At 40.6% G+C, this 27201-nt stretch overlaps 1 protein-coding gene across 3 annotated transcripts; it reads left to right on the forward strand.

Annotated features, from left to right (window-relative positions):
• Positions 1-27201, forward strand: spaca6 (sperm acrosome associated 6). Of its 3 annotated transcripts, XM_062991934.1 has the most exons (9): positions 1-196; positions 2841-2927; positions 4959-5030; positions 8885-8908; positions 10898-10975; positions 13731-13831; positions 15650-15806; positions 17619-17802; positions 27020-27201. In XM_062991934.1, exons 1-9 carry the CDS (start codon positions 19-21, stop codon positions 27105-27107), a joined length of 969 nt encoding a protein of 322 aa, XP_062848004.1. In that variant the 5' UTR covers positions 1-18; the 3' UTR covers positions 27108-27201. The 3 variants fall into 3 exon arrangements, with proteins under 3 accessions (XP_062848004.1, XP_062848005.1, XP_062848006.1); XM_062991935.1 differs by lacking the exon at positions 8885-8908; XM_062991936.1 differs by lacking the exon at positions 2841-2927.

Here is a 27201-nt window from a genome sequence, read left to right on the forward strand (position 1 = left end):
GTTAGATTTTTATGTTTTATGTCACTATTTGACATTAGTTTGGGTTGTTTTTATTGCTTTGTTGAGTCAGATGACAGTGCTCGTCTGTGCTGGGGTTACATTGTGTCTGAATATAACACTCGTAATGTAGATGCTTGTTTCCAAACTTTGGATAGAATATTTACCAATCCAAATATCACTGTTGCAACTAAAGTAGGTAAGTTATCCATTATCTATGTTAAAAAATGATAGCTTTAAGAATTTTATTTTGTATGTACAAACATTATTCTGAATCTAGAACAAAATTTTGCCTACACATTGATGAACATTCCTGATTAACGCCAAGGTAAATTAGATTTTTTATCTTTACCTAAATTGTCATTGTTTTGCTTGATGCTTGGTTCTGTAAGGTCACTCTTATGTCCATTACGACTTAATCATCTATAAAAGCCGAGTTGCTACAAGTCTCTTTGAAAAGCCAGGAATACTGTTTTTCATTTACATCTTCCAGGCTAGCGTCAGCTGTCAAATTTTGATACATGGTGCATTAGCTATCTCTAGCCACAATGCATCAAGCTAATTTTCTGCAGCACTGCAAAGCATATAACACAAAGCTAAAAAAGTCAATGGTTAAAGTTGGGTATTAAGCTAAAAGTCAGGACAATATACAAATTAAATTGGATTAAGAAAGTAAATGGATAACAAAAATGCAGAAAATAAATATAGAACCTCAAATTAGAAAAGGTTGGGATAGCATGCAAATAATAAAAAACACAGAGTTCCTTACTTTGACTTTTATTTGATTGCAGACAAGATGAACCTGAGATATTTCATGTTTTATCTGCTCAACTTCATTTCATTGATTAATAAACATCCATTCCTGCATTTCAGACCTGCAACACATTCCAAAAAATTTTGGGACAGTAAGGTTAGGACATTTACCACTTTGTAATGTTGCCATTCCTTTTCACCACACTTAAAAGACTCTTTTGCACCGAGGAGACCAAGCGGTTTAGTGTTTCAGCTTTTATTTTGTCTCATTCTTCCTGCAAACACGTCTTAAGATGTGCAACAGTACGGGGTCGTCGTTGTCGCATTTTTCCCTTCATAATTTTCCACACGTTCTGTTTTGGGAACAGTTCAGGACTGCAGGCAGGCCAGTCCAGTACCCATACCCTCTTCCTCCCCCGGCATTGCCTTTGTAATGTGTACAGCATGTGGTTTTGCATTGTCTTGTTGAAAAATGCATGGACGTCCCTGGAAAAGATGACACCTTGAAGGCAGCATATGTTGCTCTAAGATCTCAATGTACTTTTCTGCATTAATGCTGCCATCACAGAAGTGTAAATGACCTTTGCCAAGGGCACTGACACAGCCCCATACCATGACAGACCCTGGCTTTTGGACTACTTTATATAACATTATATATTATATTACTTTAGCAAACCTTTGTCACCTTTGTTAAGCACTACAATACAGAGTTACATGCACAAATGTCACTTAAAACTTTACTGTGCAAAAAGAAGCCTTATGTTAACCATGTCTAGAAGCGGCGTCAACTTCTCTGGGCTCGGAGGCATTTAGGATGGACCATCACACACAGTGGAAATGTGTACTGTGGTAAGATGAATCATCATTCCAGGTCTTCTTTGAAACAAAATGGACGTTGTGTGCTCCGGGACAAAAACAAAAAGGACCATTCACACTGTTATCAGATTACAATCACCTGTTGACATCACCTGTTTGGAATCACAGCATTATTTATTTTTTTCACCTCTTTACTAGCCCTAAACTGCCCCCGTCCCAACTTTTTTTGGAATGTGTTGCAGGCCTGAAATGCAGGAATGGATGTTTATTAACAAATGAAATGAAGTTGAGAAGACAAACATGAAATATCTTGGGTTCAAACTGTCTGCAATCAAATAAAAGTCAAAGTAAATGTAAGGAACACTGCATTTAAATTGTATATGCATTTTCCATACTGTCCCAACTTTTTCTGATTTGGGTTTGTACATTAAGACAACATAAATCCTGGAGATGGTGGTTGGATCCCTACCTCTAGCCACTGTCCACAAGCAGTCTGGCATATCTTACCATGTTTATGTGCACATGGTCAGCAACAAAACTGTTTAAAATTGTAAGCCAACACATGCAAAACTTTTGACCCAAAGTAGGTTTGTGTTCATTAATTTATGCTGTTCAAAAAATTCTGACAATATTACGTTAATTTTACAAACATTAACTGTGTAAGTTTCGGGGAGCCTGTGCCCACTGTACCCTTGGATTACAATTTGTTCACCACAGTTGTATAAAGTAGTAAAGTTACTGTACCCTTCCTGTCACCTCAAACAAGTGTAGCTAAGCTAAATGCTAAGCTAACTGCTAAACTAAACACACATGAAACATGACTAAACCATACTAGACCTTAAGCTAAGCTAACACAAAACATGAACAAGACTACAACACTAAATACGACTTCCTAAGCAAGAGCATGAGCCATCAAAATTCTCAAACAATAAACCATAACAACACCAAAACAAAATATCATATCCAAAAGCATGACAAAGTGAAACTAGCCTCCACCAAATGATCCACAGCTTCTCTCTTAAATACATTGAGCATTTCTCCTGAAACGAGGAGCAGCTGTGGATCATTGGCTACAGTCCAATCAGAATAAGGAGGCGTAGGCTTGACAACATAAACAAACCACCTCCAGCATGTGCTTTTGGATAGAGTGGCGTGGCACATAAACCTGAGCTCCGGGACCCGACCCCACTGTGACACAAAATGAAATGAAATAAATCTTACTTTATTGTCATCGTTCTTAACTTGTCCTGTGCTGGTTTCTTAATTTTTTTCAGGAAGAGGATATGATGCAGTATTAAAGGAGCTTTTGTTGGCTGAAATCATGCCTATCATACAAGAATTTGACCAGAACACAAATACTGGTAATTACTGGTATATAAGCAACACTATAGATGCCAAAATTATGCAGACACCTACTAAGTTCATGTGTTTCAGCTTGTTGGTAACAGATGTAAAAAACAATTACATTCATAAAGACGGTGTAATCAGTTTGGTGTGAAGGAACTTTAGTCGACTGCACAGAGCCCTGACCTCAACCCCATTAAACAACTTTAAATAAATTGGACGTTAGTTAATAATTAATTTTTATTGGAATTAATAAAAATTCTAATTTAATAAATTAGAAGGTTGATTGTGAGCTATGGTACGGGACAGTGGTAGCCTAGTGGGTAAAGCTTTGGGCTATCAGCCGGAAGATTGGTGGTTCAAATCCAGGCTATGCAGCCACTGTTGGGTCCTTCAGCAAGGCCCTTAACCCTGTCTGCTACAGGGGCGCCGTACAATGGCTGACCCTGCGCTCTGACCCCAGCTTCCAAACAAGCTGGGATATGCGAAGAAAGAATTTCATTGTACTGTACAACTGTATATGTATATATGACAAATAAAGTATATCCACTTCTACTTCTATACTATATTATCTACTACTATGTCAAAATGCTCTCCAAACCGTCTCCAAAATATTGTGAAATACAGGGTGTGTTAGAAAACTTAGTGAGCTACCTTGCTGTGCCTACATAGGCAGCTGCCTCAGTAGAGAGAATTCTTATAAGTCACATTATTCGGACACACTACTTAGACAGCGATTACGTCACCACAGTTTTCACTTACTAAGCTAACACAGTTAGCTTCATGCCATTCAAACCAATCGGATGAGGTGGCACAATGTGCTAGCATGTCAACTAACATCTCCCTCCGTGTACCGAAAACGGTTAAATTGTCACTGACAAGCCCGAATTTGCAAATAAATGACACTTGTAGACGTTTATACAAATTAAAAATCTATAAGAATTTATTTACATTATATTACAAAAAGAACTCCTCCACCATATTTGTAATTTTTTGTGAGAAAATTTGTGCCGCACTGAATACTGGGATTGCCTTCCCCGCTAAGGATGCATCGGATGCTCCCTAGTCTGTTTTTGTCCATGCCTGTCAACCAAAGACCCTTCTGCCAACCCAGTTGTCCCACAGAGAATTCAGGGTTGAGGGCTTCCATGACGAAGGTCCGATCTGCCCTCAGTGCCCTCAGACACTCTTGTGCCCAGTGCTCTCATTTACTGCACCACCAACATACAAATTTCACAGTATGACAGTAAAAGCTTATAATAATAGTAAACAAAAACAAACATGAAACATGAACAAGAGCATGGACTAACAAGAGCATGACAAAACTAAACCAAACCAAAATCATGACAACTCATGTCTCCTCCAAAGGATCCACAGCTGCTCCCTTAAATGCCCTGAGCATTACCTGCAATGAGGAGCAGCTGTGGATCATTAGCTTCATTTGTTTTTTGTTTTTTGTTTTTTTTTCCCACTTTTTCCCCCCAATTTTCTCCCCTAATCTAGTCGTGTCCAATTACCCTGCGTGCGTCCTCTATACTGATTCGACCCTTCACCGCTGACTGAGGACACCTCTCAATTGACATACCCCCTCCGGCACGTACAGTCAGTACAGACTGCATTTTTCACCTGCACGAGTCGAGTTCATACACCGACGGGCACTGTGTACGGAGGGCCACACCCCCATCAGCATTATTCCTCAGCCCTGTGCAGGTGCCATCAGTCAGCCAGCAGGGGCCGCAGTTGCACCAGTTATGAGGACCTATGATCCTATGAACCACCTTCAACATGTGATTCTGGAGAGTGAGGCATGGCACATAAACATGGCTCCAGGAGCACAAAGAGGCTTGATTCGTGACAGAACCACTGGAGAAGATTTTACATCTGACCAGATTTTTACATTATGACCAGATGTCCAAATAGTTTGTGGACAGAAACATATTTCTGTACACATTTTCTATACTTATCTTATCATGCATTGTGTGACGTGGTATGATAAACAAAGTACATGCAAAAGAGATACATTGCTCTCCTCTTCTTTCATCTTACAGACACTGTTTATGAAGAAAGGTTACAAGCTGCTGCTGACACTTTTATTGCACTTGCATCCGGTCTTCCTAGAGGTAAAATCAATTTACTTTCCTTTATTTCATACTGTGTAGAGTATTGTATAGGATGAAGTAATATTTTCTCTCACTGAAGGTGGCCGTAATGTGTTGCAGAAATTGTATCACCACATTAGCATAGCATTTATTATGGGTTATCCCCCCTAGCAAGCGGCATAGACTTGATAGTTAAGATTTTCTGTTTCAATTTTTAAATACATTGGTATCTTGGAATTTAATGTCAATTGGTTCTGGGAGTGGCGCTGAGTTTAAAAGGCATTGAGTTTAAAGGTATTTTTTCCCATAAGGATGTATGAGAAACCTGTTATTGCGTTCCATGGTCCTGTGGAACTGCATATATTTTAGGCTAATGTGGCTAATGGGGTTGTTTTTGACACATACACTGAAAATAACACAAATATTATATAATAACACTGAAATACAATTAAGACAAAAATAAGTAAAAAATCAATAAAAAATACAATAAAACCTGCACTTCATCATTATTTCTTTATTGTTTCCTTATGCTTCTCAATCGTGGAGATGCTTGATCTTGGAATACTGTATTCCATTAAGTAAAGGCACATTCACATGAGATGTGTCATTATTTCCTATGGAGTGTACTAAAACAACGAGCGAGGAATTTCATTAGTGGAGGGGACTTACGAGCAGTAATAATTGAGAGGTTTAGTGTTTCTATGTCGTTCTTTTAATAAATGAAGTCACATTAAGCTTTTTTTTAACGATTAACTGTTACGTGGGGGGAGAAAACAGGACCCAGGATGCAGAGATGAGTAACAGAAAATTTTATTAATAAAAGTAAACAAATAATAACCAGGGATATAACATTTAACATAGGAAAACGTAGCCGAACTCGCCGTCGCAACGTTCGGGAACACACCGAACTCGCCGTCGCGACGTTCGGGGAATCGGGTGGCTATGTCGTCAGCCGCAGCTGGAAAGAAGCCAACTCGATTCCCCGAACGTCGCGACGGCGAGTTCGGCGTGTTCTTTGCGCTAAACAGATTGGCTTCTTTCCAGCTGCGGCTGACGACAAAGCCGTCTGATTCCCCGAACTACGTTGCGGTGCGTTCGGGGTGTTCCTTGTGTTATAGGTGTGCATCTGCCCGGTGTCAGCTAGGTGCGGCTGGTGCCAGAGCCACCGGTTTCCCCGGACTACGCTGAGGCAAGTTCGGGTTTTCTCTTGTTTCCTATAGGTGTGCTTCTGCCCGGTGACAGCAAGGTGTGGCTGGTGCCAGAGCCACCGGTTTCCCCGGACTACGCCAAGGCGAGTTCAGGTTTTCTCTTGTTTCCTATAGGTGTGCTTCTGCCCGGTGACAGCAAGGTGCGGCTGGTGCCAGAGCCACCGGTTTTCCCAGCTAAGTTTTCTTTTGTTAAGTGTTATATCCCTGGTTATTATTTGTTTACTTTTATTAATTAAATTTTCTGTTACCATTCTCTGCATCCTGGGTCCTGTTTTCTCCCCCCACGTAACATAAACATTTTAGACTCTCGAAAAAGAGCTGACTCTCACAATTTCCCAGAACCCCAAGCTGTAACACAAGTTTAAAAGTAAAACCGGATGAAAATCCAGCTAAACAGAGATACATGTGGAGCTTTCAGAGTAAATTTGACGGTTATTCCACACAAATGCAGATTCGTCTCATATTCACAGTTTGATGATGTTTTACTGCACCACTCAATCCAAGCGCTGAACAAAGCAACTGTTCATTGTTACTTTGAAATTGAATAAATAAATTAAAAAAAGAAAGAAACAGACATGTTGAGTTTAAGTGTACAAATTTCTTGACGAAGGACAATGAGTTTCAATAATTTAGAGTTTAGGGGACGTTGAGTTACAAGGTACCACTGTAGATGGCGACCTGGTCTAGGGGCAAGCAAGTTATTTTAAAAAAGATTTTTTTTTAAATTACGAAAAATGATCAAGATAGATGAAACTGAGTCCTACAACGTCATTTAAAAAAGTTTATCTAGTATAATGTACGACATATTTACAGTGAGAGAGACACAACAAAGAGGGGGGGTATTTCCTCCGCACAGGACAGCGATCTATTGGTTGCAAAACCTGCTGCAGAAGTGACACAATACAAAAAATAATACGCCGCCAGTTTGGTGGCGTAACAGGGGGTTCTTCTCCAGGGTTTCCTCTAGGCCACCCTAGGAGGATAGGGGTCCCTGCTGAGTCTGGTGTTTTACCCTGCCACTGTCACCCTCGGCTTGCTCAACAGGAGTTTTTGGTCTGTTGGTCCTGGATTCTGTAAAGTTGCTTTGAGGGCAAGTCATAGCCTAGTGGTAAAGATACTGGACTAATAATCAGAAGGTCGCTGGTTCAAGCCTCACCACTGCCAGGTTGCTGCTGTTGGGCCCTTGAGCAAGGTCCTTAACCCTCAATTGCTCAGATTGTATACTGTCACAGTACTGTAAGTCGCTTTGGATAAAGGCATCTGCTAAATGCTAAAAATGTAAATGAGACAATGTCCATTGTAAAAAGCGCTATACAAATAAATTTGACTTGACTTCTTGAGATTTTCTGAGCTCAATCTAGTTATTCCAACATCTATAATAAGGTTTTCAGCCACATGCTTGGAGAAGAAACCCTATTCGACCTTTCCTCTAAAAAAAAAAAAAAAAAAAAAAAAAAAAAAATCAGTAGACCCATGAGACTCAAACTTCACTGAACCCAATTAACAACTTAAGATCTTTGTGACCCCACTACCACCCCTGAACCCATGAGCTATTTTTCCAATACAGTACTTTAAGTCATATTTCACAGAGCATTGGTTAAGTGACAGCCACAAATTCAATTAACAGTGGTACCTTATAACTCAACGTCCTCAAAATTCAAAATCTTTGAAACTCAACGGCCTTCTTCAGGAAATTTGTATCCTTAAACTCATTGTTTACCTTAAACTCAGCATGTTCAGCTTTTTTTTTTTAATGTATTTATCTAGTTTCAAATGAACAATGGACAGCTGCTTTGTTTAGCTCTCAGCTTGAGTGCTGCAGTGAAACGTCATCAACGTCAAGTGTGAATATGACACGTATTTGAGACATTTGTGTGGAATAACCGTCAAATCCACTCCGAAAGTGTCCACATGTATCTCTGTTCAGCTGGATTTTTCTCCTGTTTCACTTTTAAACTTGTGCTATAGCTCGGGGTTCGCTTAACATAAAAAAAACCTTGATGTGACCTAATGTATTAAAAGAACGACATAGAAACACTAAACTTAATTCTTAATTATTACGGCTCATAAGTTCTCTCCACTAATGAAATTCCGCGCTCGTTTTGTTACATTAAGTCATGTTAAGCTTTGTGCACCGGCACACTCCATAGAAAATAATGGCACAGACAGCGCAAAAGTGGTTTTGTCACTTCTCATGTGAATTACTGAGTTACTGAGCTCGCTAAGAAAAACAGTATTTCAAGATCAAGCATCTCCACTACTAAGAGGTAAAGTGAAAGTTTTATTGTATTTAACTGTTTTCAATTGTATTTCAGTGTTTTTTCTATTATATTTGTGTAATTTTCAGTGTATAAGTGTCAAAAACAACCCCATTATTTCAGATTAGCCTAAAATATGTGCAGTTCCACAGAACCATTACCCGGCTTACCATACATCCTTATGGGAGAAAATACCTTGAAACTCAACGCCTTTTAATCTCAACCCCAGTCCCAGAACCAACTGATGTTGAGTTTTGAGGTACAGTACCACTGTATTAATATAATACATACATTCTTAAACTCCATGTTTAGACATTACATGGGGTCCAGGCCCCAAGGTTGAGATCACTTCTTTTCTGATGTCTTTCTTTTAAACCTACTGACGCTTTTTCTCACATTCTTTTTACAGCATTTGGATGTATCCCTCCCTGTGGTAAGTGACTGTTTCCTTTTAATATATTTCTGGTTTCACTCTTATAAAACTATCTTCACTGTTAGAACAACTGAATTAGTAAATTAATGGTTGGCATGAGACTTTTTTCTGTATCTGTAGTGACAAATACAGTGCAGTTATTGCATATTTGCCACACTGATTACTTTTAGATTCAAATCATTTCTAAGACTAGCTAGTCAAATGAACAACTGAATTTCATAGGTAAGTCAATTTAGCAAATTAAACAGAGCCAAGATTTTTCATTAAACCCAAGTACACTATTTGAAAAAAAGTATTGGGACAACTCTTTCTAATGATGTGTTTCTGGCAGTTTTATATGCTTTCAACTTTGCAGCAACTGTTTAGGGAAGGCTCTTCCCTGTTCCAGCATGACTGTTCCCCTGTGAACTAAGCAAGATATATAAAGACAAAGCTTGGTTTAAAGAAACACAGTCCTGACCTCAGCCCCACTGTAAAGCTTTGGAATGAACGGGAACATCAAGGCTTTTTTTTATGCATTTTCTCTCCATTTTCCTCCCGATTTAGCGCACTCAATTTTGTCTTCCTCTGCTGAGAGATACCAGATTGCATCTGAAGAGAGCACGTCACTGTACACGCCTCTTCAGACACGTGCACAGCCCTCCTCTTCTCGCCCCTGCATTCTGCACGGGCATCTCTTCCGCCAATCAGGGTCCTTACACAGCATATGAAGACCCACCCGCCCACACATAGTCAAGTCAAGTCAAGTCAAGTCAACTTTATTTATATAGCGCTTTTTACAATATACATTGTCTCAAAGCAACTTTACAAAATCCAGGACCAACAGATACAAAAACCCCTGTTGAGCAAGCCGAGGGCGACTGTGGCAAGGAAAAACTCCCTGAAAATTACAGGAAGAAACCTTGAGAGGAACCAGACTCAACAGGGCCCATCCTTCTTGGGTGGTCTGGAGGATACTTTAAATAAATACACGATTTACACAAATCATACAAACACAGAATTGAATGATCTAAAAGTCATACAGTGGTAATAAATAGATAAATAAACAATTAAATAATAATAGAGTTGTTATCCGCTCTAGTCTTCAATAAAGTCTGTAGTGATTTCTTGTCGTTGCAACATAGTCTGGCCCCCACCCTGCAGATAGGTGGCCAATTAAGATCTGCTGCAGGCACTGCCAATTGTGGTGGTGGTTTTGAACCGAGGAGTTCAGAATCTCGGTGCTTATGTGCTAATGTAATATCCCACTGCACCATCAAGGCTTTCTTGACCAACATCAGTGCCCAGCCATATAAATGCTATTTTGAATGGATAGGCAACAATTCCTACAGACCTAATGAACCCTGAACCTTTTCACAGTATGGTGACAGTGCTACCCACCAAGCCACCCTGTATAAATATGAATAATGAAAAATCTTACCTGTCCATTTAGAGTAAAGCCATTTCGTACATGTCCAGGAGGCATGTAATGGGAATGGCAATGGAAACAAAACCCAAACTCTCACCTTATTTTTATTGGAAATTTGTTCTGATGCTCAGATGTAATTCATGAACCACAAAAAACTGGCTTGCCAAAAAATAAACTAGAACACAGGTATCAATTTCCACAGTCAGGCAAGTTTCGACTTGTCAGGGGCTTAAAACCAAAACAAAACAACAACACTCCTGCTCTATATTTGTCACCTTAATGCTTAGCTGATTTTTTTGTTGGTCAGGTTTTTGTTGGTGGTTTTTGGATTTTATCCAGATGAATTTCATAAGGCGTATGGTGACAGCTTGAGTTTTCTCTACCAAAATAAACATCAAATTACTTGAATACATAAACTTAAAATAAATTTAAATTCAAAACCATTATTACTGAGGTTTAAGCTGTATATCTTCAAAAATTTGTTTGAAGATATTAATAAAGAAAAAAAACTTGGTAGTTATTTTAGCAAATGTATATTTTTCCCAAGTTAATACATTCTTTTCTCTCTTTTAACTGGGCAGGTTTCCAGGAGCTTGGAATGGTCTATAATTGCATGACCTGCCATTATGACACCTGTGAATTTCCTCTGGATTGCCCCTGTAAGTGATAATAACGATAAATTCTCTATTAGAATCCTGTGAAAAATGGAAGATCATCTGTGAACTGAGCTATTATTGGGAACTTATTGGGTTTTGCAGCAAGACATTGATCCAAAACACTAAAGAAAATTCACATCTGGCATCTGCCCTACTGAGCACATTTGCAATTAATTGTAGCACAGATTATGAGCCATGTCTTTTATTCTATAAATCCGGGGGGTGGGGGGATGGGCAAATTTAACTATATGATCATATAGTACGAGGGATCTTCAAAAAGTTTCCACACTTTTTTATTTTAGTTGGAAACGGTAAGGGCGGGAGGAGAAGTAATTGGTTGGGTCTGAGAGACTGAGAGAGAGCTTTTAGTCTGGATTTAGTGCCATCTGATTTCCACCTTTTTGGACCACTCAAAGAAGCTTTGAGGGACAGAAGATTTGCATGTGATGATGATGTGAAAGCAGTGGTGAATCAGTGGCTATGCCCTCAACCAAAAAAATTTTTTGCTGATGGCATTAAAAAGTTGGTACAATGCTGGGAAAATGCATGAGAAGGTGACTGTAGAAAAGTGATGTCATTTGTTTTTGAAATTCTAAATAATAAATAGAGTTAAAAAGTGTGGAAACTTTTTGAAGAACCCTTGTATGAAGACACCCGACCATATTCCGATCCTTTTCATTTCATTCAATTCCATTCCATCAATATACACCGACTAGGCATAACATTATGACCACTGACAGGTGAAGTGAATAACACTGATTATCTCTTCATCACGGCACCTGTTAGTGGGTGAGATATATTAGGCAGCAAGTGAACATTTTGTCCTCAAAGTTGATGTGTTAAAAACAGGAAAAATGGACAAGCGTAAGGATTTGAGTGAGTTTGACAAGGGCCAAATTGTGAAGGCTAGACAACTGGGTCAGAGCATCTCCAAAACTGCAGCTCTTGTGGGGTGTTCCCGGTCTGCAGTGGTCAGTATCTATCAAGAGTGGTCCAAGGAAGGAACAGTGGTAAACCAACTACAGGGTCATGGGCTGCCAAGGCTCATTGATGCACGTGGGGAGCGAAGGCTAGCCCGAATGGTCAAATCCAACAAACAAATTACAAAGTTGCAAAGTAAATGCTGGTTCTGATAGTAAGGTGTCAGAATACACAGTGCATCACAGTTGCAGGGCTGTTTTGGCAGCAAAAGGGAGACCAATAAAATATTAGGAGGGTGGTCATAATGTTATGCCTGGTCGGTGTAGGTAACAATATGGTGCTGCCTCCACAAATTTGTGCCCTGTGACATCACATCAGGCACTGATGTTGGGCAAGAGTAAACAACTTGCAAGCAATGTTCCAATACATCCCAATGCTGTTTAATTGGGGTGAAATCAGGGGTCTGTGCAGCCAACTAAAGTTCCATAACACCAAATTCATCAAATTTTAGCTCACTGGTACTCAGGTGGGGCAGCAGTAAAACACACTAGCACACCATTTTGAGCTGACATTTCAAACTCGTTGTTTCAAATCTCAGCTTTGCTATCCAGCTGGCTGTGTGGCTACATGAACAACAACTGACAGGGTGGGAGCCGGATGGGGATTACTCCTAACTGATGCAATTACAATCTCTGCTGGCTGATTGATGGCGCCTGCACAGACACAGAGACGAGGAATAATGCGTTTATCAGTGTGTGGCTCTCCGTACACAAAGCTGATCCGCATAAGAACTCACCTTGTGCAGGTGAAAAAAAGATGCAGTCGGCTAATGCACACGTGTTGAAGTCTCTCCTCAACCAGAGTGGAGATCAACATCAGTATAGAGGTAGCATAATGCAATTGGGTAATTGGATATGCTAAAGTCAGGAGAAAAAGGGGAGAAAATGCATAAACAAAATAATAAAAAAGCTCACTCAAGCTTAGTGCATGTTAGAGGCAATGGGAACATAAGAGTCTTGCCCGAAAAGTTGCCCCATAGTTGAAAGCAGAGTTTTATATAATTGATTTGAAACAGGGTGGCATAGTGGTGCAGTGGGTAGCACTGTGGCCTCACAGCAAGAGAACCTGGGTTTGATTCCCCTGCTAGGCGACCAGGACCCTTTCTTTGTGGTGTCTGCATACTCCTGGTGCTCTGGTTTCCTCCCATAAGTCTAAAGACATGCAGTCAGGTTAACTGGAGTGACTAGAAATTGCCCTAAGTGTGTGTGCCCTGTGATGGACCGGCACCCTGTCTGAGATGTTTCCTATCTTTTGCCCATTAAATCTGACCCATTGTAACCCTGACTAGGATAAAGCAGGAGTAAAACAGATAGTGAATGAATGATATAATACACCTGCTAGCCAAGGATGTGACTGAAGCACCTGAAGTCAGTTATTAAAAGGGTTGTCTACATACTTTTGGCCATACAGTATACATCACTGTATGCATTTGTATCTCATAAGTCCCTGGCACACTTTCACAGATAATACAATTTAGAACAGAACACCCAGTGGGTAACCTTCTTGGCTTCTTGATGTAAGGTGGCAGGCACCCTCCTACGCACATAGTGTTCATTTCCAGCTAACACAGCTACAATTACTGAGGCGCAGCATCCATTTGAGCAGTCACCCCAGAGGCTCTGCTTAAATGTTATAATTACATGTATGCTAGGCAGACCGAGCTGGCTCTATTTCTCCCATAAGAGAAGCCTTGTTGCAAGGTGAAGAGCAAAGAACTCTTGGCTGGGGTTATTTTTATGTGTAATGTGTGTGTGTATGTGTGTGTGTGTTTTGACAGTGAAAGAAATCATTGTGAAGGAAAGCAATAGGACTCAGATGTGGTGTAAGGTGCCATTTGTTTTGCCGAGTGACATACTGATAGTCTGGAGGTATTCAGAGGTGAGAAGATCTACAATGGCATTTTATCTGTCAATTTTCCCAGTCAGCTGATATTGTGCACAGTCATATAGTGTCAGAACTCATATACTGCAAGCTTCACAATGACTGGCACACCTGGTACAACAAAAAAAGGGATATGTATTTGTGGTTAATATCTCAAACCTGCACTGAAAATATTAATACAATTTAATTAAGGTCAATCAAATAAAAACAACCCTAAATCAAAAAAAGTTGAGACAGTATGGAAAATGCAGATAAAATAAAAATGCAGTGTTCCTTACATTTACTTTGACTTTTGTTTGATTGCAGACAGTTTGAACCCAAGATATTTCACGTTTTGTCTGCTCAACTTCATTTCATTTGTTAATATACCTCCATTCCTGCATTTCAGGCCTGCAACACATTCCAAAAAAAGTCGGGACAGGGGCAATTTAGGGCTAGTAATGAGGTGAAAAAACTAAATAATTATGTGATTCCAAACAGGTGATTGTAATCATAGTTTGGTACAAAAGCAGCATCCAGGAAAGGCTGTTTAAAAACAATGAACCTCAAAGAAAGATTGGAAGGGATTTGCATATTTCTCCCTCTACATAATATCATTAAACCATTCAAAGAATCAGGAGGAATTTCAATGCGAAAAGGCCAAGGGCGCAAGCATAAGCTGAACACCTGTGATCTTTTATCTCTCAGACGGCACTGCATCAAGAACCGCCACTCAACAATAGCTGATATAACCACATGGGCAAGCGATTACTTTGGCAAACCTTTGTCAAGCACTACAATACGGAGTAACATGCACAAATGCCACTTAAAACTTTACTGTGCAAAAAAGAAGCCTTATGTTAACCATGTCCAGAGGTGGCGTTAATTCTCTGGGCTCGGAGGCATCTAGGATGGACCATCACACAGTGGAAATGTGTACTGTGGTCAGAAGAATCAGCATTCCAGGTCTTTATTGGAAAAAATGGACGCCGTGTGCTCCGGACCAAAGACAAAAAAGACCATCCAGACTGTTATCAGCAACAAGGGTCTGTCATGGTATGGGGCTGTGTCAGTGCCCTTGGCAATGGTCATTCACACTTCTGTGATGGCAGCATTAATGCAGAAAGTACATTGAGATCTTAGAGCAACATATGCTGCCTTCAAGACGTCAAGACCTTTAAAACCACATGCTGCACACATTACAAAGGCATGACTGCAGAATTAGAGGATATGGGTACTGGACTGGTCTGCCTGCAGTCCTGACCTGTCCCCAATAGAGAATGTGTGCAGAATTTTGAAATGAAAAATGCAAAAACAACGACGACCCCGTACTGTTGCACATCTTAAGACGTGTTTGCAGGAAGAATGGGACAAAATAAAAGCTGAAACACTAAATCACTTGGTATCCTCGGTGCCAAAACGTCTTTTAAGTGTGGTGAAAAGGAATGGCAACATTACAAACTTTTTTTTGAACTGTGTTAAAGGCCTGAAATGCAGGAATGGATGTTTATTAATAAATGAAATGAAGTTGAGCAGATAAAACATGAAGTTTTTCAGGTTCATCCTGTTTGCAATCAAATAAGAGTCAAAGTAAGTGTAAGAAACTCTGTGTGTTTTATTATTTGCTTTTTTCATGCTGTCCCAACTTTGTCTGATTTGGGGTTGTATTTAATATAATTGTTTTTAGACATCTATTAGCAATGGGTATTGGTGGAACACCTGAAATCAACAATTAGAAGATGTCCACATACTACTGGTTATATAGGTTATATAGTAACTTCAAATGTGATGATATGGTTTATAAATGTATTTGCCATTACCAACATGTTGTTTAAGATCAAGACCGTGTTGGTGAATCAGTTTAAAGAGGTGACGGCTGGTGAAGACAAGCTCTACTCCATACCATCCGTCCGACTGGAGCACTCAGGAACATATCAGTGTGAGATCTTTTCTCAGGAACATTCCATTGTTCGCATCTACTATCATCTGAAAGGTTTGAATATTTAAACACTCATTATTTACTTGAGAATGGACTACTTTTATGTAGCTTATTTAATACATTTTCATTTTTGTGTTATTTTTACTTTTCATTTTAAATAAAAACCAAAAAGTCTATAAGATTTAATGGGGTGCAAAACATAGTGCACCTGTCTGATGTTGAAATGCTCCAAGTACAGTACACTAGCACCACTATTTAATGCCTGGAAAATCAACACCCTAGCAACATCCAATCTATGACCTTAAATACCGTAGCAAACTTTTGACAACCACCAGAGCAATGCCCTAAAACACATCCTGGTAATACCCTGGTAATTACCTAAATGCTTTAGCAACCACCTGGAATGCTACATCATGCAACACTCCAGCAACTATCTGTGATAACACATCAACCAGCCAGCTATTCCCAGGCAACCACCTTTGATAACACAGCAACCAATTAGCAAGACTGTAGAAACCACTTGTAATACCTAAGTAATTGCTAGCACCAACTCAGAAACCACCATAGATAACCTGCCAAACTGTAAACACCATATCAACCCCCTGAAAAAAACATTTTAATAAATACGACTGACAGCCTCTGCCCTTAGCAGACCAACAAGCAGACAAACTAGACAATGTTCCAGGGGCTCTAGCACTCATCAGTGCTAATTTATGGCAGCTAAATTCAGTGCTGTATAAACCGGGTCACAGTTCTGCTTAGTGCTAAGTCTTTGCATTGTACTTGACATGAGGTAGAGTAGGGTCAATGTCTAATTCTTGTAGCTGTGAAAGTTTTTATTTTTTTACAACATTTTAGGTGATTAATAAATCGGGGTTGAGGCGCTCAGGTGGCGCAGCAGTAAAACACGCTAACACACAGAGCTGAGATTTCAAACTCGTCGGATCGAAAGTCAGCTCTGCCATTCCGCTGGACTGGGCGCCGACATGAACAACAATTGGCTGTTGTTCATACAGGGTGGGAGTCGGATAGGGACCTCATAACTGATGCAATTATGACCTCTGCTGGCTGACTGATGCCGCCTGCACAAAAGTTGATCAGGGTGTGGCTCCCCGTACACAACGCTGATCCGCATATGAACTTGCTCCGCCATATTGACCTTAAGGGAGACAGGCCTGTACTACAGACAGGCCAGTCTAGCACCTGCTTTTTCCTACTACACAGCCACATTGTTGTAATATGTGCAATATGTGGATCGCTGAAAAAAGCAGGGGCGCCCGCTAACCCCCCCCCCCCCCCCACACACACACACATATTATGACTGATGCTGACTTTTAAACACTTTGCCACAAAGAATACAATGTCTATTATTATAATTATGCATGGGGAAACACTGTCCTTAAACTATTGAACTACTTGTTTTTGCAGTTTGTAAGCCATTTGCCAATGCTTTTTAGTTTGATAAATTTTATTACAGCATTGCTGCTCTATATTTGCCCCTTACAAAAGCATCAATTAACTTAATACATTAAAATATAATTTTTTTCCTATTTGTGCTGTTTTTAATTTAAAATCTTTGCAGTATTTGTTTTATTAGTTGTTGTTTTTTTTCTATTTTATTGATTCATTTTCTCCCTTTTTCTCCCGATTTAGCATTGGTAATTTGTTGTCTGCTGCTGTGGATCCCTAATTGGGTTCGAGGAGGGTATATTGCTGCTCAGAATCTTGGCGCTGGTGTGCTAGCGGAATATATTAGTTTTTTTTCCTTTTTACTGTCTCTTTTTCAAAATTAGGTTTGTGGTAAATCACCCAATACTACTAAGCAAATGCTCTCTCCTGATTCCTCTCTGTCTCTCATTTTCTCAGTTGTTCCCCATGTAGTGGTTGGCCATGCAGAACTGCAGGATGTGTTTGATCAAGCTCTTCTACCTGCTGGACAGTTCTCACTCCTGACCCCTCAGCCTCCATTTGCCTTGTTAAGGCTGCCCAGCCCAGAACTCCTTACGACCTGTCTGACGTCACTGCTCCTGCTGCTATTTCTCACTCTGGGGTAAAGCTTTGTAAAGATTATCACAGTTTTTTAGAAGATTGTTATAGTCTACAGTAAGGGTAGGACAAATTACTGGGTTGTGTGAGTGTAGTTGTAATGTCTTTAAAGCAGCGGTCCCCAACCTTTTTTGCACCACAGAACGGTTTCATATAAGATATAATTTCATGGACTGGAAAAAAGCACAAAGTGCATAATGATACTATTCACCAATGATGGAAAATCAGTGTGAACCCTGAGCTTTCTTTGCAACAAGACCCTGAGCTTTCTTTGCAACAAGACCCTGAGCTTTCTTTGCAACAAGACCCTGAGCTTTCTTTGCTCCTATCACCTAGGGGTGATAGGAGACAATGAGTGTGTTCGAAAACCTAGGGAGCTCTCTACATAGACAGCATTTTACATCATCCTAGGCACGCTCCCGAGAAGGAGGCTGTTCGAAATCCTAGATGCCTTAATATGCTGCCTAGTTAGGCATCTTAAAATTTCAACACTATTTTGACTCAAGAACGAGTGAGCATCAGATGCTGCCTTAGTGGTGAAGGATATCCCAGCATTCAATGCGTCACAACTTTTCTCACAGCAAAATAAAAAACAAGGCAGACGGTGCGGAGAAACGAACGGAGTTATTTTCAAACGTGAATAAATTATCATTGATTTTTAATTTGTATAAACTTGTACAAGTGTCATTTATTTGCAAATTCGGGCTTGTCAGCTAATTTAGCCATTTTCGGTACATGAAGGGAGATGTTAGTTGACATGCTAGCGCGCTTTGCAACCCCATCCCATTGGTTTGAATGGCATGATGCTAACTGTGTTAGCTTAGTAAGCGAAATCCGATTTTATCGCTGTCTAAGTAGCGCGTTCGAATAACCTGAGTTATGAGTCGATGACTTAGTAGAATCCTCTCTACTGAGGCAGCTGCCTATGTAGACAGTAAGACAGCAAGGCAGCTCACTAGGTTTTCGAACACACCCAATAACACCTGTGTGTTCCTTATGTCCAGTCTACTTTGTAACTTTGTTTTGGTTGCCATGACTGCAGAAAATCCCGCTTCACAAAGATAGGATGTTTGAAATGGAAGCAGTGTTTTCATTGCTTTTGTAGCAATCTCTAATTATTTATTATTTCTCTTCGGCCTGATAATAAATGACCTGGTGGTTGGGGACCACTGCTTTAAAGGAAAAATGTACAGTACTTCCTTACTGATAAACAATGATCCTTTCAGTGTATGCTACTACATTGTTTCTTGGGTGTTGAACTTACCTTGTATGTAACAGGTGAAGCCTAGTTTATTTTGTCATTTGTTCAAAGCTTTGGCATTATTCTACCTCTTCTGATATAAAAAGCCAGTGTTAATAACATCACTTTTATCTGTTCGTAGTGGGGGGAATCTTGCTATGCCCAGTAGGGGTATAAGTAGGCATTAGATATTTTTACTATGGAAGACTGGGAAGCTAAAAAATCTAGGTCCCCACTCCAAGTACAATTAGTCTCATGTATGTCGGTTCCTATCCTGTTGTGTGAAGTGGCTGGGGTAGCACTAATGTGTATGTATAGATCAGTGGTATAGATCAAACAGGGGAAGCTCATTGTCGGCTTACATCATAAAATTTGTCAATTTATTTATATATAAATTGTGCCCTCTGTACCTTTTCAAGAAAATGGCCTGAAATGGGATGCAGTTTGTCTTTCGACTTCACTCGCAAAATCCACGATGGGACTGAAGCTTTAAGTGATAGCTGTCAATCAAAACGGGATTCAGCCTTTCAACTGATCCTCCAATCATCTTGCAGAAGCTCAGCGTCCAGACCCGCCCACAGCTCCATTCGCCTCCAGAGACGCTCAGCGTCCGTGGGCGGGACAAAATCGTGGCATTTATCCAATGACCAACGAGTTTCGAAGCAATGGAAAAAAACCCTCCCATGCATCCCCATAGAAGTGAAGAGACGCTCAGCTTCTGCGGGCAAATGCATTGAGCTACGGGAATGTATGAGAAGTTCGAGTCAGTCGATTTGTGATAAGTAGCTGATTCTGAACAAACTCGTCTTCGAGATGAACGTGTTCTAACGCATTTGTAGTCAATGAAATGTTAACACAACTGTACATATTTGACCATTTAATTTTTGACATTTTAGGGGAAGCTGAGCTTCCCTTGCAGTCTTAGAGAAATTGCCACTGGTATAGATGTACAAGTAAGCCACTAGAGTAGATATAAGGTCTGTTTGAAAACCTAGTGAGCTGCCTTGTTGTCTACTGCCTACATAGGCAGCTGCCTCAGTAGATAGGATTCTAATAAGTCATTGACTTATAAGGCAGGTTATTGGAACACACTACTTAGACAGAGATTACATCAGTTTTCACTTACTAACCTAACACAGTTAGCTTCATGCCATTCAAACAAATGGGATGAGGTGGCACAACGTGCTAGCATGTCAACTAACATCTCCCTCCGTGTACCGAAAACAGTTCAATTGTCACTGACAAGCCCGAATTTGCAAATAAATACACTTGTACACGTTTTTTTCCCCCCTTTTTCTCCCACGTTAGCGCATCCAATTTCTGCCCGTCAATCATCCTCTCACTTGATGTGTGCAGTGCAGTACAGCGCTGTGTACGGAGAGCCACACCCTCTACTGCACTCCTTTTCCATCTCCGTGCAGGCACCACCAACCAGCCAGCAGAGGTCGTAATCGCACTAGTCTGAGAGAGAGTCCCCATCCGGCTTAATCCCGCTCCCCTATCTGAACAACAGGCCAATCGTTGTTCATGTGGCTGCTCAGCCTCAGCCGGCAGGCAGAGCTTAGATTAGATAGAATGTATTCAAGCGGCGTCACTTGTACACGTTTATACATATTAAAAATCAATAAGAATTTATTTACATTTGAAAAGAACGTCTGCCATATTTTAATTTTTTTGTGTGAAAAGCACTGAAGGCTGGGATTGCCTTTACCACTAAAAAAGTATCAGATGCTCCCAGTCAAAATACAGTTCAAATTTAAGGTACCTTACTAGGCAGCATTTTAAAGTATCTAAGAATTTGAACAGCCTTCCTCTCAGGAGCACGCATAGAATAATGTAAAATGCTGAAGTAGAGAGCTCACTAGGTTTTCGAACAGACCCATAGTGAAATGGGCTTCTGGAAAATTTTAACACAGTGACTATACTCATAAAATACAGTATACTTGTCAGTTTTCAAGTATGACAACTTACCTCTGTCTCCCCAAATCTAACATAATAGGTGACACACCCCTACACCAAAATAATCATACTGACATACTGGCTGAAGGTCTGAACAGTTTCTTAAAGGGAATACCTTGTGTGTTAACAAGAAAATACACCGATGAACCATTACATTAAAACCACCTTCTTGTTTCTACACTCAATGTCCATTTTATCAGCTCCACTTACCATATAGAAGCACTTTGTAGTTCTACAATTTCTGACTGTAGTCCATCTGTTTCTCTACATACTTTTTAGCCTGCTTTCACCCTGTTCTTCAATGGTCAGGACCCCCACAGGACCACCACAGAGCAGGTATTATTTAGGTGGTAGATGATTCTCAGCACTGCAGTGACAATGACATGGTGGTGGTGTGTTAGTGTGTGTTGTGCTGGTATGAGTGGATCAGACACAGCAGCGCTGCTGGAGTTTTTAAATACCATGTCCACTCACTGTCCACTTTATTAGACACTCCTACCTAGTTGGTCCACCTTGGAAATGTAAAGTCGGAGACCATCGCTCATCTATTGCTGCTGTTTGAGTTGGTCATCTTCTAGACCTTCATCAGTGGTCACAGGACGCTGCCCACTGGCCGCTGTTGGCTGGATATTTTTGGTTGGTGGACTATTCTCAGTCCAGCAGTGACATTGAGGTGTTTAAAAACTCAATCAGCATTGCTGTGTCTTATCCACTCATACCAGCACAACACACACTAACACACCACCACCATGTCAGACTCACTGCAGTGCTGAGAATCATTCACCACCTAAATAATACCTGCTCCAGTACCACTAGGTCCTGTGGGGGTCCTGACCATTGCAGAACAGGGTGAAAGCAGGCTAAAAAAAGTATGTCGAGAAACAGATGGACTACAGTCAGTAATTGTAGAACTACAAAGTTCTTCTATATGGTAAGTGGAGCTGATAAAATGGACAGTGAGTGTAGAAACAAGGAGGTGGTTTTAATGTTATGGCTGATCAGTGTAAGTAGGAAATATCAGGTTTTTTTACCTCTCTTTGACTGGCCGTGATTAAGCACTTGGAGAATGTTGTATGATAGGCAGGGTAAATCTAGTAAAGTGGCAGTTATTATGAATGAGTAGACGCAATTGGATTTCTAGGGCGTAACAGGGAGACTTACAGGGAGATTTATCTTTTTCTTTGTTTTAGCGAGTCCTCTTCCAAAGAAAAATTTCTCCCATGGAACACATTGAACATTGAAGGTGTGCTGTGGTATCTGGCACCAAGATGTTAGCAGCAGATCCTTTAACTCCTGTAAGTTGTGAGGTGGGGCCTCCATGGATCGGACTTGTTTGTCCAGCACATCCCACAGATGCTTAATTGGATTGAGATCTGAAGAATCTGGAGGCCAAGTCAATGCCTCAAACTTGTTGTTGTGCTCCTCAAACCATTCCTGAAGCATTTTTGCTTTGTGGCAGGGTGCATTATCCTGCTGAAAGAGGCCACAGCCATCAGGGAATACCGTCTCCATGAAAGGATGTACATGGTCTGCAACAATACTTAGCTAGGTTGTATGTGTCAAAGTAACATCCACATGGATGGCAGGACCCAAGGTTTCCTAGCAGAACATTGCCCAAAGCATCACACTGCCTCCGCCGGCTTGCCATCTTCCCATAGTGCATCCTGGTGCCATGTGTTCCCCAGGTAAGCGACGCACACACACCCGGCCATCCACGTGATGTAAAAGAAAACGTGATTCATCAGACCAGGTCACCTTCTTCCATTGCTCCGTGGTCCAGTTCAGATGCTCATGTGCCCATTGTTGGCGCTTTTGGTGGTGGACAGGGGTCAGCATGGGCACCCTGACTGGTCTGTCACTGTGATGCACTGTGTATTCTGACACCTTTCTATCAGAACCAGCATTAACTTCTTCAGCAATTTGAGCTACAGTAGCTCCTCTGTTAAATCAGACCACATGGACCAGCCTTCGCTCCCCATGTGCATCAGTGAGAGTTGGCCGCCCATGACCCTGTCGCTGGTTTATTACTGTTCCTTCCTTGGACCACTTTTGATAGATACTGACCACTGCAGACCGGGAACACCCCACAAGCTGCAGTTTTGGAGATGTCGTCTAGCCATCACAATTTGGCCCTTGTCAAACTCACTCAAATGCCTTACGCTTGCCCATTTTTTTCCTGCTTCTAACATCAACTTTGAGGATAAAATGTTCACTTGCTGCATAATATATCCCACCCACTAACAGGTAACGTGATGAGGGGATAATCAGTTATTCACTTTACCTGTCAGTGGTCATAATGTTATGCCTGGTCGGTGTATACAGCTGTCATTCGAGCAAGTTCCTTCACTTAAATCTCTCGTAGAGATTACCAGTGTAAAACCTTACAAATCCTTGACTTTTCTCTGAAACAGGTGCTCGAATTTAAAAGACTTTTATAGCTTTAAACTGCTGAGCATACAGAAACAGCCATCAGACACCCGCTCATGCTGCTCTCTACCTGAACATGCTTATTAACTGCATATCCCCATTGGTTATCACCCTGACTATATTTAAATCTTAAGTGTCCTGACTTCTACAGGATGCAACCCTCTCAACCAGAAAATATAGCTCACATACTTGTGCATACAGCATACATTTATTTTTTCAAAATGCACAGGGTTTGGTCTGGGGCCACTTGGATACTCATGGACACACAGCTGGAATACATCCTACACAAGATACCAGTACTAATTTCTCACACTAACCACAGATTAGATGTCAATTTTCTATTTTTTGGTAAATGATAGAACCCAGGTGCCTATTTTCTTTTACATATTATTACATACAGGTACATACGTAGCTTGACATAATAATAAGTAAAATGTTATTGTCTTTGCCTTACACTAGAGGGAGCTACAGAGCTTCCGAGTTTCTTTGCATTACTGTATTACATCATATTACTACTCCGTATAAAGTGAAGGCAGCAGCAACCTGAAGGTTCAATTACAAATCCAATTCATTTATAAGGTCAGAATCTGACACTAGAGGGAAGGCCTGACATGCAACCCATAGTCCAGTTCATCTCAAGTGTTTTTTAGGTTGAGATCAGGGCTCTGTGCAGGCCAGTGAAGTTTATTCACACCATTAAACCAAGTTTTTATTGACCTTGCTTTGTGGACTGGAGGAACAGTCATACCAGGGTAATAAAAAGGGCCTTTCCCAAACTGCTGTCACAAAGTTATAATTATTTTCACATGATATTTATTTAATCAGCCAATTTTAAAACACTAGTCAGAAATATATTGTTGTTACTTTCTTCCACTAGAGGGAGCTACAGTACCCGAAGCACAAAACGTGTGCTATGTAATCAAGTGATCTTACCTATGGCGTGAACTATGAATTGGGACCACCCAGTTGTAGGGTCATTCCAAACTAGAACCCACTCTTCTGGGAGGATCTCGTTAAAATGTTATGGTTAAAATAAATCCCAAACGTGTTTAATGGGGTTAGAACTCACTCAACCCCAAGCCACTGGAGTTCATGTACACTAAAATCAGGGTGTACACAGGGGCACTAAAATGCTGGAACAGACAACGGCCTTCTTCAAACTGTTGCCACAAAGTTGCATATATTTAATTTGCTACTTGATTTTATTCATCTGTTAAGTGTTTAATAATATGTAATAAGGCATGGTGCCATTAAAATAAATGTTGATACAAATTATTTTTAATTATGCAGCCCTTTTGTTCCTATTGGCTGTACTCATTTCTAATGTATTGATGTGCACAGTCGAGTCACATTGTTATGACCACTTCCTACTTTCTACAACGCAGCGCATAGCTCATGAAGGAGGTCATGTTTAGTAAGCTGGCTTGGTGGGTATATAAGGTGTGAGATAGGCTGTCTGCACATATATCTCTTGCTGTCATGGGAAAAATTGTCTTCCCTGTGGCAGATGGGATCCTCCAGCAAGACAATGTGACATGTCACACAGCTAAATATGTCCGACATTGGTTGCAAGAGCATGACCAAGACTTTCAAGTACTACCCTGCCCCCCTAATTCCCTAGACTTGAACTCAATTGAGCATCTGAGGGACCACCTTGATCGTCGTGTTTGCTCTTTGGATCCTCCCCCACACACCCTCCAGCAGCTGTGGGATGCACTGCAGTCAGCATGGCTCCAGATACCTGTGACAACCTACCAGGATCTTATTGAGTCACTCCCAGCCCGTCTAGCTGCTGTCCGTGCTGCACTTGGCGGTTACTCTGGATATTAGCTGCTGGTCATAATAATATGACTCGACTGTGTTCTAATGTACGACTTTCTATATAAAAATTTGTGGACATCCAACTTTGTGGCATTTATATGAAGTTGGTCACCTTTTGCTGTTTGGTCAAAGCTTTTAATTAGATCCTGGAACAAGACTGCAAGGATTTACTGCAGGAGTTCAGTTATAAGAGCATTTAGCCCTATTTATACCATAAGCAAATGACATGTGTTTCGGCAATGCCAAAGTGAAATAATTTTGGCAGGCAAAATTCTTCACCCCCGTAGAAGAATTTTTTAACTATTCAGTAATATTGACACAACCAGTAAGCAGTAGCACAGACTCAGATGCAACCCAATATGGCAATTTTTAAACAGATTTTTTACTGGTCACACAGGAACATCTTTTCATCCTCTGATCTAATCAAGTAACAATAAACACAACATTCTATTTTCTCAAGGGGCACAATGCATGTATGTGGTTAGAGACTCATGATATGGAATGTACAAATCAGACAACAGCAAACTGTGTGTGTTTATGTGTGTGTGTGGTGTACTTAAAAGTTTTGGTTTTTTTGTACCAGGTTAAGGCGTGCCTCGCTACAAAGAGAGAAATCCTCACATACCTGGCAAAGAAAACAAAACAGAATTCATATGCAGCTAAAGATCCAATCCATGATACTGTAGCTAAAGAACTACTAACTAAAAGGGGAGTATTGAAGGGAAGTCAGCCAAATGATGAATACGAAGAAACAATAATAGAAAATTTAACATCCACAACCTACTACAGAGTGGATAAAAGGGAGAGCGCAGAAATGAGAACTGAAGGTTGGAATGTGACAGCCGTCTGTGACGAACCAAGCTCTCGGAACTGAGGACAATAAAAGAACATCCTGTGCCTCACGGTTCTGGGCCTGAACAAGTGAGCATTCCATTCATGCTGCTTGTGCTTCCTCTTTACCTGTTGTGGTTTTACAGGTGTGTCTCACACCAAATAACTGGGACTTTGCACAGCTACTGGGGCTTTCTGCTGTTCCAGGATGTGCATAACGTGGGGCCCAAACCCATTGAGAAACCAGGGCGAGTTCTTAAAAACAACAGAACGCTGACCATCAGCGGAAAACAGGAGCAGACAGAGAAGCACCTCAGATAGTCACAGCTCACGAACGAAGGACAGATCACAAACAGTGACGCTGTGCTCCCTCTGCTGGCCAAACTAGGACTCCTAACTTACCCCCTTACTGTAGCCGCTGTATTTCATTCCATAGTATTATATCGTCAAGTGTTTCACTATTTCACTATTTAATGATGGGACATTTCTCATTCTTTGGTGGTTTAGAAATACAGTAATACCCTTTTCTGGTCCAACATGACCGTGCCCTTGTGCACAAAGCCAAAGTCTGTAAGATATGGTTTGACAAACTTGGTGTGGTGGATCTCCAGTGACCTGCATAGAGCCCTGACCTTAACCCTCTAGGTATACCTGGAGTCTTTGGAATTAATTAGAATGCCTTGCAAATGCACTTTCATTTACATGGACACAAATTCCAATAGGCACAGAAGCGATGGTTGTTATATCCACAGATAGGGGGAATGACTTTGAAATGACATGTCCAAAAACCCATAGTCAGGTGTCTGCATACTTAAGTCATTCCAAATGATTTGAACAAATGCTGACTTTGTTATAATAAAGACATATTTTATTATAACTGGTTTATCTGGAATAATGTATATAATAATTACTCAATTACAAATATGTTTCTGTTTCTTCTAAGGTTGGTGTACAGGTGGTCTTCCAATAGAAAGCACAGTAATCTAGACGAAGACCCACATAGAAGGAAATATGTACTTCAGATGGAATGAGCCGTTCTCACCTCCAATACTGTATACTTCTGACAATAAATAAAAGTGATTTGGTTTACCACTAGAGGGGACCAGAACCACTTGCCTAATGTAA

The sequence above is a fragment of the Trichomycterus rosablanca genome, chromosome 3 (genome assembly GCF_030014385.1).
Source record: "Trichomycterus rosablanca isolate fTriRos1 chromosome 3, fTriRos1.hap1, whole genome shotgun sequence".
NCBI classification, from domain to species: Eukaryota; Metazoa; Chordata; class Actinopteri; order Siluriformes; family Trichomycteridae; genus Trichomycterus; species Trichomycterus rosablanca.